The sequence below is a fragment of the Sciurus vulgaris genome (assembly GCF_902686455.1).
Source record: "Sciurus vulgaris genome assembly, chromosome: 1".
Lineage (NCBI taxonomy): Eukaryota > Metazoa > Chordata > Mammalia > Rodentia > Sciuridae > Sciurus > Sciurus vulgaris.
Genome location: NC_136461.1, coordinates 108,065,154 through 108,085,059, shown reverse-complemented (window position 1 = coordinate 108,085,059; position 19,906 = coordinate 108,065,154). Strand labels below are relative to the sequence as shown.

Sequence of the window (19,906 nt, the reverse complement as noted above, 5' to 3'; positions counted from 1 at the left end):
GAGACCTCATCTGAAAATGAAAAAAGAAACCTGATGGGGATAAAGTTCAGTGGTAATTCATTCATTCCCTCTTCCCATAAGAGAAAAAAATTGACATTTGCCACTAGGTCTTGAGCAGACATCACCCACTTGGACATTCTATGTTTGCCCTCTAGGCTGGCCTTGCCCAGTGTAAAGGTTAATCTGGAACCTGTGATACCTAATCCCCTCCACCAATCCATGCTCAGTTGGACTCAAGCCTCTCTATTCCCCTCATCCTTCACCCACCCTCCCTCACACTCACCCTCCTGAACCAGCTCTCAGGCTGCTACTAAGGTGAACCACTTGGTCTCCTTCCCCAGTCCCACCTACTCTCTTAAGATTTCAAACACACCTTACATTCAGCTCTTTTCTCTGTGCATTTTTTGGCTTTTGCACTCCAGTCAGTGGCTGAGCATGTAGCTGTGCTTTTCCTTATACCCCTGCCATAGTCTGCAGCCCCCAGGATTACGTAAGAGAAAGGAGAGTGCAGGCTGGAGCTGCCTGCCATTGGCCTGTTGGCTTTTCTTCCTCCTTGTGGTACATTACATGCAGTGCATGCTGGTGTATGTGCAGGAGCTCTGACTGCCTGTAAGAGGCAGTTCTGTGTCAGTGTCAAGTAGGAATGGAAGACCCTGTTGTCCCAAGCATTATGAGGCCTTAAGCTTATGGAGTGGAGGCAACCATACAATTCAATATCCACGTCCCTTTCTCGGCTCACCCTTGTCTGCCTTTTGGAGAAAATGTCCGAGGTTTGTGAAAATGCCTCAGTTTTCTATGACAGGAATCACTGGGCTAAAAAGAATAGTGAAGGTGTTTCCCAGATCCCACGTCTTACCTTTATTTCCTGTGCTACTGGACTAGAAATGTTGAAGGTGTGTAGACCTCATCAGAGTGTGGTAGACTTATTCTTGTTCTTTGGGAAACTGAGGTGACTAACAAATATTCTGTTACATTACCCTAACTGGCACTGCACCACATGCAAGCTGCTCTATCAGTTGGTATGGATGTTGCAAGTGGTTCCTAAAGATTTTTTTCTCCCTTTATCCTTCAGAACATAGGAATACAATATATCTTAATGATAATCCAAATCAACTGAATTTGTGATTTGTGTTTTCCTAGGTGTCAAAATGCAAACTTGTAGCAGACTAAGTTTATGCATCTGCCTTGGTTTTCCTTGTGGTTGTAGAATCAAGTAAAGCATATTGAACTTTAGATGTTCAGTGGACATAGGACAGGAGGTGGCTTTTAGATGTGAAGTGTCTAAAGGAAACAAAATCAGAAAACAAAAGTCAGATTGGATATTTCAAAGGTTCTTGCCTTGTGAGTGTGAAAGCAATGTGCCCTTCTTTGTTCTGGCAAGTATACTTGACCTGTGTGAGAATGTGGTCAGGGTCTCCTTGCTGATTTCTTGGAGGTTGGAATGAAGAATTTATTTTCAACTTGTGGTGTGGAGCTTCAGCATGAGCAACTCCACCTGGGTTTGATCTGTGGAACCTAGTGAAGGAGTTCAGTATGTACCTGAAACTTGTAGGCTGCAGTCAGTCTGAGGATCCATTCAGGCCTTATCCTTGCTTTTTCCACTCCTGTTCCACTCTGTTTTTGAACCAGAGGTGGATATACCTAGGGGAAGAAGGAAAATAGGAAATTGTAATTCATAGAAACGCCCTTTCACCTGGTATGTGTTAAAAACATTTATTGGTCTTTTCATTAAGCTTTATGAAGAAATGGGAGATGACCAAGGAAAGGAAAAGCTTTAGCATTGGAAAAAGGAAATAGAATAATGAGGTCAGAGGAAATCAACAAACTGACTATTGTGTGAAAGGGAGGCAGCCAAACCTGGGATGCTTCATTTGTCACTTTCTAGAGGGAACCATTTGGAGGAACTCAACATATAGCTCCTGACAAAAACCAAGGTCCCCATCCCTGCCATCTGCCCATCAGTGAGCCTTTTTCCTCAGTGCTCACTTGTGTTTTTCCCACTAGTGAACCAATCCACTCCACAGTTTTCTCTTTGGCTTCTTCCCAGGTGTTTAAAGACTTATAACCCAGATCTCGCTGAGCTTTCTTATAGGAGAAGGTATACACACTATTTGTTAATGTCAGTAAATAGCGGTCAAAGGGGGGCTGATATTTGTAAATGGGACTCAGGAAGACGCTCATTGCCTCCAGCAGGAAGGCAAGCCAGTACATCAGAGAGAGAGGAAGGCTCTGCCTGGAATCAGGCTGGAAGCCCCATTTTTTGGTCAGGTTGTAATTTAAGTCATCATAGCTTTGGTGAGGTGTGTCATCTGAGATGTAGTAGAACTGTCCTCCAATGCTTGCAGCCTTCTTGGGGTCCCGCAGGCTCCTGGAGGCCAGAATGTGTGCCCAGGCCACGTTGCCCACATAGACTGGATTGACTTCAGAATGCTTGCCTACTCCTCTCAGGATCCCATTGTTTCTGAGGGTCTCCACCACAAGATGAGAAAGTACAGGGCTTCCTTCCCCATAGATGTACATGGGCCTTAAAGAACAAGTCCACAAGGTGCCCCCATTTTTCAGAGTGCTCCCGTTAGCTGCCAGCACAGCCTTCTCAGCCAGCTTTTTGCTGTATGGGTATGGAGCAGTCCATGTAGTTCCATGATGCTCTTCCTCGTGACCATTCTGGATGATCTCTTTATAGGAGTTAGGTGCAGCCACAGCTACTGAGCTGGTGTAGATGAAGACTGGCACACTAGCTTGGATGCAGGCCTCCAACAGGAGTCGGGTACCTGCACATGGGGAGTAAGATGTCCGTGTTAGGAAATAACCCTAAGGCACCATGATCATAGAGTCACATTCATCTCTATCTGTTAGCACAATGGAGGGATTTACTCCTGATTCATGTGTATTTTTCTCTGTCCCTAAATTCACAACTGCAATGCTAAAGTCTTGGGAAAAACTGTAGAAAGGAATCTGACATCTGTGATCTGTAATGATAAGTTTTTGCCTTTCAGGGTCATAAACTGTCTTTTCCAATATGTGTGTTTCCATTGTGTGTGTGTGTGTGTGTGTGTGTGTGTGTGTGTATTTTGATTCTGGAAATGAGCATAGAGTTTCCAGTTAATATTTTGCCATGTGGATGTTACCATATTGCCATTTGTTCTTGGGATATAACTGGGGTAGAGCGCTTGTTTAGCATGCTCTGGGACCTGGGTTTGGTTCCCAGAATTATCAAAAAAATCAGCCAATGAGTCAATCAGTCTTTTTCTTGCATATCATTTCATTAAAGATAAGACTTTCAAATCTAAAAACTCAGGAGCTCATACTCTCAAGAATGGTTGGAATTTCACATGAAATGAGCTCATAAATGGTTGTTTATAGATGACATACCCTGTTAAACAGATATTACAGTGTTGCCATGTTTCACATTTGCTGAGGATTAAAAAACACTTTATAACATGGAAATTTTTTGGTCACTGAGCAATTGGTTATTGAGTTGGGGGAGGTGCTGGAGACCCAGATCCTATTCCTGACTGTGTGTTCTTTAAAAGCCCACTCTAAAGTCTTTCTATCATTCTCTTTGCCTAGTTATAAGCAGTAGGGGTGAAAATCATTCCCTTTACTTAATTTTTTGGAGTTCCACACTGGACTTTACTATCGAGCCTCACTGAAACCAAAAAGTAGCATGAACTTTCTGCTGGGAAGACATATAATATTGTCATTGTGTGGAATCCCTGTAACAGAATAGACCTGCAGGTCTTGGAGATGATGCAGAGTTTCTTGTTTTGAAGAAGGAATAATATCTTTTTGGCAGGTTTACTTTTTCTTTTATTTTCCCTTTTAAAGTGCTTGTGCAACTTGCTTATCTGGAGAAAGAGCCTAACTTGTTACAAAAATTAATTCATATATTAGAGAAAATGTTAACCAGCAGGCAATGTTGACAGCATATTTGTGATTTGTGCCTCCAACACTTCCTTTTTCATTTCACATCTATTGTTGAAACAGAAGCAGAGAGTAGACAGGAGTACCAATGAAACTTTTGTTAAGTCCTGGATTATCTTACCTTGTGGGTGGTCAGCATGTTGTTATGTAGGAAAATAGTTGTATTCTTGTAATGACTGGGGACTCAAAAGTACCTTGTGGTAGCTTTATAAAAGGTATTTGGAAATACTGATATATGCAAGTGTTATTTTGGGCACTTGTATAGGACCTGCTTCACAACAGTGAACTCAGTGAGCTGAAGAGGTAGGATTATGGAGAGTGGAAAATGATCATTGTTTAAAAATATCATGGGTTGTGGTATGCTGGGTTGTTCTCTCTTAGCAGACCTTTGTGAGCCAGCTTTGCCAGTTTTCTGGAGAGGAAGCCTTTCCTGAGGAGGGCTCTGGGTGTTCTCATCAGCCCTGATTGAAGACTTAGAAGCATGAAGTAGGAGAAAACTTCAAGGTCTCTTCTGGCCCAGGGAAACAGGGGTGGATGGATCTCAAGAATTTGTAGTGAGAGGTTTCAAGGTCATGAAATAGAGAATGTTGCTTTCTTCTTTGATCCATGGCAAGAAACCAAGAAAGGAGATAGGAAGCTCCTCGGTCAGGCGAGAAAAATGGGGGCACTTTATTGGAATTTAATACTGGACATGCAAAGCAAATCTGAGACTCAGGAAGTTGGATATATAAAATAAGGAAGAAGTCTCCAGCAGCACCAGCCAGAATGTCCCTCTGTGAGCAAAGTGGAGGGATCAGGGAATTAAAGAAACCTGCATTTTTAGGAGTCCTGAAGCATGTCTGTGTATGGAGAGTTTAGAGATCAAAGACATTGCTTAACTAAACTGAAAGGCACCCTGGAAAACATCCTTGTATGGGGAAAAAGTAACATCTCTCCTGGCTGTGTTTGGAGGATGGAGGAAAGATCTGTTTGCAACCACAACTTTGAGGCCCACAGCAGAGGGAGCCAATTCCTGGCAAACTGAAGGCTGGCCCAAAACACGGCCTAGGAAACACACTGCATGAGAAGGACAGTGCCTACATGACCAGGAGAGAATCAAACATGGAGAGAAGTTTACACAAAGTACTACTGTTTGTGGAAACCCACCAGGTTTCCCCCCTCCAATCTTGTTGCTTGCAGGACAAGCTGGGAGAGATGTTCCTGGCCAGGAATTCAAAAGGGCAGGGGTGGGAGAGATTGAGATTAAAGACTGAATCCAAGATCAGAAAAATATGGGGTTTGTAGGTGAAGTAATAGTACCCAGGGGAGATCCTCATGGTGCGGTCTTCCAGCATGGACCCCCAATTGCAGGGCCTTGGAGGTGTGCTGATTTAAATTGCTAAACAAATTGGCATTCAGTGAAGGAGCTGGAGCATACCTAAACCTAAACCCTGCCTCCAGGAGTTCTGCCTAGGGAATTAACTCTTACTCCAGCAATCCCCATCCTGAGGGGGAAGCAGATGAACTTACAGAAGAGTGCAGTGAAGGGAAGCTGAGAATCTTTTGAACTTCAACAAAAAAAAGTTCTTTAACTTTTCATCAATGTTTTTGTTTTTTCTTCATTTAATTGTGACCTTAATGGTTAATGGACATTTATGCATAATCATATTTGTTTTCTTCTCATTTCTAGCATTTTTGAAACCAGTTATTTTTCATGGATCAGTATTTTGAGAACTAAAATATTTGGTTCTTTTATTTCAGTTTTCTTTTGAATTCTTTATTTCACTTTTAATTTAAAACTTTTTACCTCATATATATTATATAATATGTATATATGTATATATATAGATATATATAGAATATGTATGTATACACATAGACATTTTTGTCACTTTTATGTTTCCTGTCATTCTCTTTCTCTCTTTTCTTCTGCTAACAGCCTCCCTCTATTGTTCTCTATTTCACTCATCCTTTAAATTTTTACTCCTATTTTCTCTTTTCCACCATCATAAACATCACACCCTACATCACCTCTGTTCTATCCCTGTCCACCATTCAAAATTGTAAATGCTTTTGTAAATTATTCTTTTTATTGTAGGTAATAAGTGACAATATCATTTCTGTTGATTGTGACATACATTAACATTATAGATATCATAGGAGAAAATATTTTATTTAAAGCTGCATATTGTTTATGTTGGTTATTGTTATTATTAGTCTCCACCAAATGGTGATGTAGTGGAAACATTCAGGGACACTTCAAGTCCACAGGGTAGAATCACTATCACCTCAGATCCATAGGGCTATAAGGGTAGACACACAATCAACATGAAAATCTAGAGAACAAATCACTCCAAAGAAACCAAGGTATTTCAATAACAGGGTAAATCAACATCTCAGTGGAAGAAATATCAGAGAAGGAGTTCATAATGTATAATTTAATCTATCTATGAGGTAAATATGTTGTAAGAAATTAAATCAAAGAGATAATATAGGAAATAAAAGATAACTTCAATAAAAAGATAGAGATTCTGAAAACAAATCAAGCAGAAATCCTTGAAATGAAGGGATCAGTAACCAAAATGATTCAATGGAAAGCATTACCAACAAAGACAACTTGGAAGATAGAGTTTCAGGCAATGAAGACAAAATATGTAATCTCAAAAATAAAGTTTGCCATTTAGAAAAGATGTTGAGAGACCATGAACAGAATGTTCAAGAAATATTCAATAATATAAAAAGGACAAATATAAGACTTATCAGGATAGAGAAAGGTTTGGAGATACAAATCAAAGGAATGTGCAATCTTTTCAATGAAATAATATCAGAAAATTTCCCAAACCTGAAGAATGAAATGGAAAATCAAATAAAGAGGCTTACATGATCCCAAATGTACAAAATTAAAACAGACCTACACCAAAGCACATTATATGAAAATGCCTAACATACAGAATAAAGATAGAAATTTAAAGACTGCCAGAGAAAAATGACAGGTCACTTTTACTGGGAAACTGATCTGAATCTCAGCTGATTTCTCAACCCACCCTCAAAGCTAGGAGGTCTTGAAATAGTATATACAAAGCTCTGAAAGAAAATGGATGTCAGCCAAGAATTCTTTATCCAGCAAATTAAGCTTCAGAATTGATGATGAAATAAAAACCTTCCATGATAAACAAATGTTTAAAGAATTTACAACTAGAAAGCAGGCAATAAGAAACATACTCAAAACCAGCAAAGGGAGGAACTATACTAGAAGAATAGTCAATCAAAGGAGGAGGTAATTCAAAGTAAAAAACCAGAAATAAATCAAAATGAAAGGATATAAAAAGCATTTCAAATAATAAATATAAATGGCCTAAACTCATCAATCAAAACACATAGACTGGCAATTTGGATTAAAACTCAAGACCCAAAAACATGCAGTCTCCAAGAGACTCACCTCATAGACAATGACATCCAGAGACTGAAAGTAAAAGTATGGGAAAAAAACATATTATTCATTTGGATCTCATAAACAAGCAGGGATTTCTATCTTCATATCAGATGAAGTGGTCTTCAAGTCAAAGTTAATCAGAAGGGACAGATCATACTGTTTAAGGGAATTAAATGTATTTCATTGAAAAGATTGTGCATTCCTTTGATTTATATTTCTAAGACTTCATCTATCCTGATAAATCTTATATTTATTCTTTAGATAAAACAACCATAAATATTTATGCCCCAAACAGTGGAGTATCTATGTACATGAAGCAAACCTTCTCAATTTTAAGAATCAAATAGACCACAACACAAAATTACTGGGTGACTTTAACATAAATCTCTCACTACTGGATTTTTCCTCAAAACAAAAATTAAATAAATAAATTATAGAACTAAAAACTGCAATTGATTTAGGACTGGGAATATAGCTCTGTTTGTAGAGTGCTTGCCTTGCAAGCACAAGGCCCTGTGTTCAATCCCCATCACTGCCAAAAAAAAAAAAAAAAAATTTAGACTTAACAGACATATATAGAATATTTCATCCATTAATGACTGAATACACTTTCTTCTCAGTAATATATGAATCCTTCTCTAAAATAGGTCATATCTTTGGCCACAAAGCAACTATGAGTGAATACAAAAGATGGAGATAATACCCTGCTTTCTATTAGATTATAATGGAATGCAATTAGAAATCAATGATAGAATAAAAAAAATAGAAGTTACTCTAATACCTGGAGACTAAAGAATTCACTATTGAATGACTAATGGGTAGCATAAAAAATTAGGGAAGAAATAAAAAACTACTTCAAGATAAATGAGAATAGTGAGATACCAAAATATTCTGACACTATGAAGGCAGTGCTAAGAGGAAAGTTCATTGCATTGAGCTCATTCATTAAAAGAATAGAAAAGTCAACAAATAAATAACCTAACATTACATCCCAAATCCCTAGAAAAAGAAGAGCAAACGAACATCAAATGTAGTAGAAGACATGAAACGAAAAGGGAGGGAATGCTTACGTATTGATTCCACAAAGTTAGTATTACCCTGATACCAAAACCAGACAAAGACAAATAAAGGAAAGAAAACTTTGAACCAATGTACTTGATGAAGATAGATGCAAAAATTCTTAATAAAATACTGGAAAATCTCATACAAAAACGTATTAAAAAGACAGTGCACTGTGATCAAGTGGGGTTCATTTCAGGGATGCAAGGTTGGTTCAAGGTATGGAAATCAATAAATATAATTTATCACATCAGTAGTCTTAGAGATAAGAATAATATGATTATATCAATAGATACAGAAAAAGAATTTGACAAAATATAGCATCATTTCATATTCAAAACACTAGAAAAACTAGGGACAGTGGGAACATATCTCAACATTGTAAAAGCTGTACACATTGAACCTATGACCAACATCATTCTAAATGGAGAAAAATTGAAAACATTCCCTCTAAAAACTGGAACAAGACAAGAATGCCTTTTTTCCCCTACTTCTATTCAATATAGTCCATGAAACTAGAGCTAGAACAATTAGAAGAAAAACATTGCAGGGATATGAATAGGAAAAGAAGAACTCAAACTATTCATATTTGATGATGACACGATTCAATATTTAGAAGTTCCAAACACTTCACCAATAAACTTTTAGGTAACTCATAAATGAATTTAGCAAAGTAGTAGGATATAAAATCAACACCCATGTATCAATTGCATTCCTGTACAAAGTGATGAATCAACTGATAGAGACATTAGGAAAAGTATCACAATCACAATGGCCTCAAAAAAATACAACATTTAGGAAACAATCTAACAAAATGGTAAAAGACCACTGCAATGAAATCTCCAGGCACTAAAGAAGGAAAATGAAGATTAAAACATGGACAGATCTCCCACGTTCTTGGAGAGGTGAATTAATACTCTCAAAATGGTCATACTACCAAAGCACTATTCAGATTTAATACAATTCCTATTGCAATCCTAATGGTGTTCTTCATAGAAACAGCAAAGGCCTTCATGAAGTTCATTTGGAAAAATATGAGGCCTTGAATAGCCACAGCAATCCTCAACAAGAAAAGTGAAGCAGAAAGCATCATAATTCCAGTCTTAGATTATATTACAGAGCTATACCAAAATGGCATGGTACTGGCAGCAAAACAGACATGAAGAACACTGGAACAGAATAAAAGACTCATGTACCCATATGAATACAGCTATCCCAAACCAGACAAAGGTGACATAAACATACATTAAAGAAAAGATAATCTCTTCCACAAATGATGCTGGGAAAACTGACGTTTCATATGTAGCAAAATGAAAGGAAGGTCCTATCTCTCATCCTGCACAAAACTCAAGTTAAAGTGGATCAAGCACCTAGGCATTAGGCTAGAGTCCCTGCACCTATTAGAAGAAAATGTAGGTTCAAATCTCCATCATGTCAGTTTCAGAACCAAATTCCTCAACAAAACTCTTAAAGCACAAGAAGTAAAATCAAGAATCAATAAATGGGGTGGTATCTAAGTAAAGCTTCTTCACAGCAAAGGAAACCATCAAGAACATGAATAGAGAGCTTACAGAATGGGAGAAAATCTTTGCCACCTGCAGCTCAGAGAGAGCATTAATTTCCAGGATATATTAAGAACATGAAAAACTTAACATCAAAAAACCCTCAAATAAGTCAATCAGCCAATGGGCAAAAGAACTGAAAAGGGACTTTACAGGAGAAGAAATATGATCTGTCAACAAATATTTGAAGAAATGTTCAACATCTTTAGCAATTCAAGAAATGCAAATGAAAATTCCACTGAGAGTTTATCTCACTCCAGTTAGAATGGCAATTATCAAGAATATGAGCTTGGTTGAGTTCGTCTTTGAACCAAGAATTGTTATAAATGAACAGTGATACCTCGCTATATGCTGTTTGAAGGGATGCAAGTCTGATCTCCAGATGACTGATGAAGCTTAATATCACTATGGCCAAAATAGTGTTCAGATCCTAACTCCAGATCTATCTGAATCCTGTTAAGTTAGGGCTTCAGATTTGATTTACAGATTGCCAATTAAATGTATTATTTATGTGTTGGAACATGCAAATTAGAAGAAATTGTGTGGTAATTTTTGGGTGTTGAATTATATGAGTGCCCTTTGGCCAGTCACTCATTGAGTTCTCACCTACCTACAAGGGGTTTTAACTGCTCTTCCAATCATGTTGTGGTAACCAACAAACATTTCATGTTTTTTGTTAATATTGCAAAACATTTATGGAGACATTCTTAGTTAAATCTATGATAGTATCCATTTAAATAGTGCAATTAAGAATACTTGGAAATAAATATAACACAAAATTGAAATGTGTCAGTATGTCAGTTTTCCACCTGAAAGATATTGTGCATCTAGTAAGTTTATGCTTCTCTAAATTAATATGCTATTTAATAAGCCATATCACATTTTAAAAAATTGTATATGCTTTCTATATACCCCTTCAGAAACCTGGTATTTTATGTATGATTGATTTTAGAAAGATTTTGAGACTGCGGTTTGTTCATGTAATTAAGTCAAAGTATTTGTATATGTACTGTGTTTGCAAATTTCAAAATAAAATTTTGTATACATTTATTAAACAAAGTGCTGTTTTTCTGTGTGTTTATTAAAAAATGAAAAAAAATATAAGTAACAATTAATGTTGGCAAGGATGTGGGAGAAAAGGTACACTCATATATTGCTGGTGAAATGCATATTGCTGCAACCTCTCTGGAAAGCAGCATGAAAATTCCTCAAAAAGTAGGGATGGAACAAGCATTTGACCCAGATAGCCCACTCCTTGGGATATATGCAAAGGACTTAAAATAAGTATACTATAGTTACATGGTCACAACATGTTTATAGCAGCTCAATTCATAGGAGCTAAGTTATGGAAACAATGTAAGTGCTCTTCAATAGACGAATGGATGAAGAAAATGTGGCAGGTATATGTACACAATGAAATACTACTCAGCTATAAAGAAGAATGAAATTATGGCATTTTCCAGTAAATGAATGGAACTAGAAAGTATCATGCTAAGTGAAATAAGGTGACTACCAAAAATCAAAAGGCCAAATGTTCTCTTTGCTATGTGGATGCTAATACACAGTAAGTGGGGGAGGGAAGAACATAATTTCAATGGACTAGAAAAAGGGGAATGAAGGGACAGGAGTGGGGATTGGAAAAGTAAAGAGTAGATTGGATTGGACATAACTTTGATAGGTTTATATATGAATATACACCAGTGAAACTCTATATCATGTACAACCACAAGAATGGTAAGTTATACTACATGTATGTGGAGTATATCAAAATACACGCTACTGTCATGCATATCTAATAAGAACAAACAAAAAATAATTTGGATTTAGAATCAGGTAAGTTTGGAAAGAAGAAACAGTAGCAAGAGGTTCATGGCAGATGAACCATACATATGTGAGTTTAAGTTCCCATTTTTCTACTAATTAATTGTGGGACCTTGCCACATTTCAGCCTTTGGTTCCTCACATAAAATCCTAAGAATAACAGCCCTGAGCTTTGTTATCTGGGATAGGTGAAAAAAGATACCTGGGCCAGAGAACAGCAGGTTACCATGGTGGGGCTTCTTTACCCCTCCTCATCTTCCTTTGCCACCCACAGTTCCACCTACTCCATGTCATCCCAGGCCTCTCTACATTTAAGATTGACATTCATGATGGTCTCTCTGACTGATACCCAAGATATCAATAATAGCAGCTGTATGAATGACAACTGAGATCCCTTGGCAGGCTTTCCTCAGGCACTGGGCATCCAAAATGTCTCCTTCCAACAATGTCACCTTGATCTTTGTCTGCAAACCTGTGGGAACACAAGGTGATTAGGCAGGTGATTAGGAAGTATTTGGGATGGGCTTGGAAATGTCATAAGAAGACTGTGACCTGTATCTTCAAGGACCATCAGAGATGGGAGGGAGAGTGTTAGTGAGAGATGATTTCCATGAAAAACAAACAAACAAACAAACAAGTAAAGAAATGCACAGAAATCAGAACATGTAGCATTTACTCAGAAAGAAAAAAAATGACTGTTTTTAATCACATTCTAGTTTCGAAAGTGAAACTGAGTAGACAGCTCAACAATTATTCAAATAGATTCATGGGAAGTTTATCAATTCCATTAAGAAGAATGGGGAGGTTGTGAGGATCTGGACTTGAGGGGGAAATTAGAATTTAATTTTATAGGAATAAAGAATCATTTATGGACTTGGAATTGATGGAGAAGCAGATGTAGAGTGTGGCATAGGATGCTAAACCTGGTTTCATCATTTCAAATGCACAGCTATGGAGTGTAAGAGAGGGTAGGGTGAGTAACAGGTTAACAGGTATGTCTCTGCTCCAGACCCCATGAGGAGTGTCTAAGTCCCAACAGTGGGAGAAGAGGAGGGAGACCTACAAAGTAAGAATATCAGGCTTCCCCTGACAGGTGCTGGTACTGCCCGAATCAGAGTTGGGCAGAAAAGATTACATCATACCAGGTGTTTGCTGCTCATGTGATTAGGAGAACAGTGGAGCCCTTATCAGTGAGCTTGAGATGGGCTCCTATGATGGATTTATTGGAACATCTCTTATAAGATATAATCAAAAGCAAACATCAGTCCTGAAAATGAATCAGTCTCCAAGGGACTGCCCTTGTAACCATTTAGTGTTGGGCACTGGGCACAACATCAGTGTCTTCAAGCTTGTCTTCAGTCTCCAGGAATCACTGTCAGTAACATTGTCACCTCAAATTAGTACATGAAGTCCACACTGTGCTGCATGCTGTCTGCATCAATATCCTACACTTGATTGTGCTTTATAATTTGCACACAATTCTACTCTGCGTCCTTCCTTTCCTCACTATCTCGTGGAGTGTCCCTGTCTCCTGTGTAGGGGAGGAGAGTGAGGCTCAGAGAAATAAGGGAGAGCTCTAAGACATACTTCTAGCAAAGATTCCATTCTGATTCTACCTTCAAGCCATGGTCACTTTTCCATGCAGCCCAAGGACAGAACCAATTGTTTAGAATCAACTTTTTTGAGTGAGAGTATGGGGAAGTCAACTGAACTGAAATTTGGCCTCCATGTTCTAGAATAGCAGGAGGGACAATCTGAGGGGAAAATTCAGGTTTAATGATGATTCTTCCTTCGATATGATTAGAACTGCTTGTTTCTTTAATCCTCTGCTGCATTTGTTTGTCCTCCAGAATGCTTATCCTTGTAGGCAACTCCAGGAAGACTCTGTAGTGGAGGGCAAAAGGATAGGGAAGGGGAAGGAGGTGGGTTTTCATGAAAGTAGCATTGTGCTGGCTATGTCCCTGGCACCTGCTCCTTACTCTCCTTTGCTGTTGCCTTAAAAGGTAATAGTGGTAAAACTCAGAGCCCAAAGAAAAAGGGACCTTCTGCCATCCATGCTCAGAGATCCTGAGAACTGGGAGAAGACACATCGGGTACTTCAAATGAAGTCATAGTTTCTGCCTTGTCCAAGAAACTGAGGTCTTGGCCTGCTTTTATGTATAGAGACTAGGCAGTTACTTTTCTGGTAAGATCTGCATTGGAGGGAGGTCCAGAGATAAGTAATTGGGCTATCTTTAGGAGCTAAATTACTGTAGTTAGAGCCCCTGTTCTAAAACTCTGAATGCTTATTCTAGTTATGGAGTCTTGGGCAAGTTAATTAATTTCCCTGTGCCTGTCTTATTTGTAGAAATGGAATGTAACAATGTTTCCTATGACCTAGGGCTGTCATGGGGAAATAATGACTTGATACTGTCAAGGTATCACATAGTGCCTGGCAATGGATGGACACTCTTGGTTTCTGTTCTGGTACCATGTTGCCAGCTCCTGCCTATCTTTCACTCCCACTGAACTGTGACCATTAGGAGGCTATTCCTTAGGGTGAGCATTGCCCTTTCCTGTCATTAGATGTTAATTTGCAAATATTGCTCAGACATAGGACTTAGAGTTAATATTGGTGAAACATTAACATTTTTTACAGGCCATAATGAATCAAATAGGGGAGGACATGGGCCACTGAAGTGGACCAATGGAGCAGAGAAGAGCAAAGGAATGGCTCGGGTCCAAAAGTACTATTAAAGGCCCACTTTTTGTAGGAGAGTGTCCTCTGGGAAGTCTGTTCCTACAGGAAGACCCCTAGAATCCAGGGAATGGGGATGGAGGCAGGTGACTTATTTCCATCAAGGAAGGCAAGAGAGAGACTGAGGACTCACTGTGTCACTGTGTCACAATTCATACCCAGTGCCACTCTGGGGCTCAGGGATGGGTCTTTATCCTGGCCTCTGCTCCTGAGTGATTAGATAACATCGGACCAGTTTCCTCTCCTTGCTGCACCTCAAGGTCCTCTCTGTCTAGGTGGGTACTTTCCCTTTCCTGCCTTCCCACAGGATTGTTGGAGGATCTGGGGATGGAGCATGTGGTAATATGCGACATCTGTGTTGCGGTTATACTTTTACCAGGGGCAGCCAATTTAGCACAGATCATGGGTTGCTCAATCAAATTTGCTGTCCTTTACTTTGTGGGTTGAAGAACAGAATGGGGATAGTGAGAAAGGTGTAGGTAGAGTCCAGGAGATGTACATTCAGTCATGTTGGCTTCCACTTTGTGTCGGTCATTCAGTAGACGTTCTACAAGTCCTCATTATTACATTTTCTGTCTCTATGTCTTTCTATATCTTTCTTAGATACTCAAATGTAGTGTTACTTTCCATGCATTTTCGACCACCTCTACAAAAAATGCTAAATGAATTGTCACATTTACCTTCCCCAACACCACCAAAACAGAGCAAAAGAGAACAAAATGAACAAAGAGATCCAGAACAACAGTGTGAGGCAGGCTCCAAGTGCTGGAGGCTGCAGGTGAATAATACTGTGTTGATGTTACACACCGATTGAAACACCAATACCTTCATTACAGTAAAGAATAGTGAGCAGAGGAAAGAACTGATATGGCATTCTCTAAATGGGAGAAATGGAGTCCTAGAGGTTCAGAGGCTGCCTACTGCCACCCTGTCCAGTTATGAACAGATAAGTATCCAGCCTCCTGAAGAAAATACCATCCAGATTCCTGCTGATGAGTATAGACTTGGGAGGAGCCTTATGGTTCCAAGTTTCAAGCTCACTTACTAGAGTATATATGGGTATGTATGTATTGCTATACTATGCTGTCTTTAATTCTTTTGGATAAAGACTGAAGAGTGACATTACTGGGTTAAGTGATGGTTCCATGTGTAGTCTTTTGAGGAACTTTCATTCTTAATTCCACGGTGGCTATACTAATTTATAATTCCACCAACACTATAAAATGTTTCCTTTTCCTCCAGAGTCTCTCCAGCATTGATATTGTTTGTTTTCGTGATGGCTGCCACTCTAACTTGAGTGAGATGAATTCTTTTGTGTTTCCCTAATTGCTAAAGAGGTTGAACGCTTTTTCATACATTTGTTGGTCACCATTTGTATTTCTTCTTTCGAGATGTGTCTGTTTAGTTCATTTGCCCATTTATTAATTGCATTGTTGGTTTCTTGGTGTTAACTTTTTTGAGTTCTCTACATATGCTGGATATTAATTTTCTGTCAGATGAGTAGGTAGCAAAGATTTTCTCCCATTCTGAAGGTTCTCTCTTCACATTCATAATTGTTTTCTTTGTTCTGCAGAAGCATTTTAAGTTGATGGCATCCCATTTATTAAATCTTGACATTATATCCTGAGCTTCAGGGGTACTATTGAGAAAGTCACTATCTGTAACCATATGTTGGAGGGTTGACCTTATGTTTTCCCATAGGGTTTGTATAGTTTCTGGTCAAATTCTGAGGTTTTTATGCATTTTGATTTAAGTTTTGTGCGGGGTGATGTTTTAGGATCTAGTCTCATTCTTCTGCATATGGATAAACAGTTTTCCCAACACCACTTAAAACTCTCTTTTCTCCAATGTATATTTTTGGCATGTTTGTCAAGGATCAGATGACTGTATCAGTGTGGGCTACAAATGGCATCATTTGTTCTGTACCATTGATCAATTTGTCTATTTTTACACCAGTAACATGGGGTTACTATACTCTGTGGTACAGACTGAAGTCAGATATTGTGATGCATCCAGAATTGCATTTTTTTTTTTTTTGCTTAGAATTGCTTTGCTTATTCTTCATCTTTTATTTTTCTAGTTGAATTTCAGATATGTTTGTACTTGTCTGTGAAAAATGGAATTGGTATTTTGATGAGGATTGCATTGAATGTGTATATTGCTTTTGGTATTATGGTAAATTTAGCAATATTATTTTTGCCTATCCATGATTATGGGATGTCTTTGCACCTTCTTGTGCTTCATTTGATTTCTTCCTTCAGGGTTTCATAGTTTTCATTTCATTTTACCTCCTTGGTTAGATTTATTCCTAGGAATTTCTTGAAGCTATTGTGAATGAAGTCATTTTCCCAATTTCTAGCTCAGTAGATTCATTTTTGGTGTCTAGAACAGTTATTTACTTTTTAAGTTGATCCTGTAACCTGTTCCTTTTCTGAATTTATTTATTAGGTCTATCAGTCTTCTGATGGAACTTTTAGAATCTTCTAAGTACAGGATCATATCATCTGCAGACAGTGAATTTGATTTTTTTTCCTTTCCTACTTTCATCCCTTTGATATCCTTTCCTTTCTTAATCACCCTGTCTAAATTTTTGAGTATTATATCAAATAATGGGGAAGAAAGTAGACACCCTTTTCTTGTACCATATTTTAAAGGAAAAGTTTTCAAATTTTCAACATTGAATTTGATATTCAATTTGGGTTTTTCATATATATAGCCTGGTCTCTCTCCTGCCCCTTATAACCATCTATGACACCTTCATGCTGACACCTAAAATTGATACTTTGAAACAATCTGCTATTGAAACAATCTGCTATCCTGTGTCTTTCACTTCATCTCTGCAGAACTCATTCCTTAAAATTCTTATGTGACAACGTAAAGTAAACTTTTCACTCACATCTGCTCTCTGCTTTGCATGCAAAGACAACCTGAAACCATGGGCCAACTTAAATCATTTTTGCTCTCTCTTTCTGTCTCTGTCTAAACCCCCTTTATATATATATATATATATATATATATATATATATATATATATATATTTGTTTAAAATTTCATATATGCCTTTTAGTGTGAGAAATATTAGAATTAATATTAAGATTGGAATAGACAAAAGAACATGTGATTGCCTTGTACCTGATACCAAGTGAACCAGGTGTGTTTTCAGTGAATTATAACTGGTGAAAGTGGTTTAATTTGTGAATGTACTGAAAAACAAATAAATTAATAAATTTAATATTATTCAATAAATTTTGATATTTTGGGAAGAAATCAATATTTCCAGTCTTTTTTACTGGTACAGCTAGTTCTTGGCAGTATTATATTTTTAAACCCATCAATGTCAATTTTATTCACTCCACTTCTTGGTAACTGGCTCAAGATTTACACTTTGCTGAGAAGAGACTTTTAACTCTCCTTTTCAATTTTCCACTTTCACACTCACCACTGTTTTTCATAAGACCCCAAATTCTGAGATGGTCTAAATTCAGTACTAGGCCAGAGAATGGAAGAGAGTAAAAGATTTTTTAATGTTTTTGAGATAACAGCTTAGGACAAAACAAATAAGGAACTGCTCCATAATCCTAAGCATATGTTGAAGCCCTAGACTCAAAAGGGAAGCAGACTACTATCAAGGAGTCATTGGGAGCTGTTTACCATCCAGAACACTCAACAAGTTCTTCAAACAGATTTTCCTCCTGTCCTGAAACCTCCTGTGAAAGCATTGTTCTGCTAATCTATGGTCAGTGGAGGTCACAGCACGTTCCTTCCCCAAAGTCCATACAATGGTCTTAGCTCTGGAGTGGCAGACATGGCCCAACTTGTTCTGATCTTGGTAGTTGTGAGACCTGCCCAAGACCTGGTTCCTTTTTCTACTGCCTAGCATTTGTATGGAATGGCTCAATAAGCCCTTTTATTTGACACTTCCCTTGGCCTGAAGTGTTTTACTTTAATATTTTCCACACCCATCTTAATTCTCAAAATCCATTTTAAAATGTTCACCTTCCCTGGGATGAATCTTACAGTTCTACCTCCATTTTTCACTACTCTCTCCTTAATTAGCCTCTTGTTTATCTTGGCATCTGTAAGATGCATTAGGGTAAGCAGAGACATTCTATTTGAAATGCTTTCTCAGGTACAGCAAATAGGGTGCCCAAGTAGAGGGTCCCCACTAACCAAAGCATCTCCCATGACATGGGTGATGAGCTTAATGAATGGGTGTATATCCCAGTCATACTGAATCTAGTCCCACACATGTGCACAGGAAGTATTAAAGTTACTTTATGTGAGCTGCTCCAGTCAGCATTTTTATGGGATGTGGCAAGTCCTGTTCTCAGCATGAAAGCCATTGTACAGTGGCTTTTTATATTTCCCCAGGCCATCTGTTCCCTTGGAAATAACCTAGTGTGGCTTTGCATCAGGTACAGCCATCTGCAATGGTTTCACTGGAGCTGTGTATCCTGCATGAACCCAAATATGCTCTTTTATTCTGTACATTTAAAACAAACACACTGCTTCTAAGGATGTTACTGTCACAATCCATTTGAGTAAATGAATCAGTTTTTTCAAACCAAACCCTCTGGGATCCATAGATTGTTGGTCAGTTACTTCCCCAAATGGGTGTCCTGCTTTGTGCCTAGAGTCCTAGAGGTACTCTCTGTTGCTCCAGGAATTTTTCCCAGAGGGGTTCGTTCTGAGGCTGGTAGTCTGAGTTCAGGCAGAATGAATTCTAAGCTTTGTCTAGCATCAGTCAGTCTCTTCCATTTTCACTTTAGGCCTTCTGGATAACAATTACCAAGGGACTGGTAATTTTATTTTCCCTGATTAAATGCATTTCCATGTGCATCCAAGGGACCAAGTCCCCATGAACCAAGTCTCCAAGGAAGGTGCAAAATGGGGTATGTAGACAATTTGGGGGTAGCTAGATAATAATTTTCAGGGAAAGTCCCTGTGCTTTGGAGAAAGTCTATAAGGCCCCTGAAACAATGATTTGTAAATTATTCTCTACGGGACTTTAATAGAGGACTATAGAATAAGAGAAGTCTGGGCAGAGTGTTAACAGAAATGAGTCATCCTGTGATGTGAATTTAGTTAATGAAATCTCAGTGAAGGACCACAGGTAATTGCTTCCTCCCCGAGTTTCCAGATTTTAAGCAGCAAGGAGATTTCAGGGGGAAACATGTTTGGGCATTTGTTGCTATTTATTTCCAATATGTGTAGATGATCAGCATATTGTTGTGCTTGGATTTGGGGCGAGAGTCCACAAAATGCTTCACCTGTTTACTCTATAGGATATTACTACAATGGATACAGATGTAGAGACGCACAGAGCAAAATGTTTGGGAAGGACACAGGCACCCTCTTAGAACCTCCGTGTATTCATCCATTAGGAAACTG

General features: G+C 38.3%; 1 protein-coding gene across 1 annotated transcript; it reads right to left on the bottom strand.

The window, feature by feature from the left end:
* Positions 1-1,890: 1,890 nt before the first annotated feature.
* Positions 1,891-18,604, bottom strand: LOC306654249 (3 beta-hydroxysteroid dehydrogenase/Delta 5-->4-isomerase-like; the record flags this gene model as incomplete). The annotated part of the gene is made up of 3 exons (XM_079127612.1): positions 1,891-2,771; positions 12,128-12,250; positions 18,541-18,604. The coding sequence occupies 3 exons, from the start codon at positions 18,602-18,604 to the stop codon at positions 1,906-1,908; spliced, it is 1,053 nt and encodes a 350-aa protein (XP_078983738.1). The 3' UTR covers positions 1,891-1,905.
* Between the last annotated feature and the right edge of the window lie 1,302 nt (positions 18,605-19,906).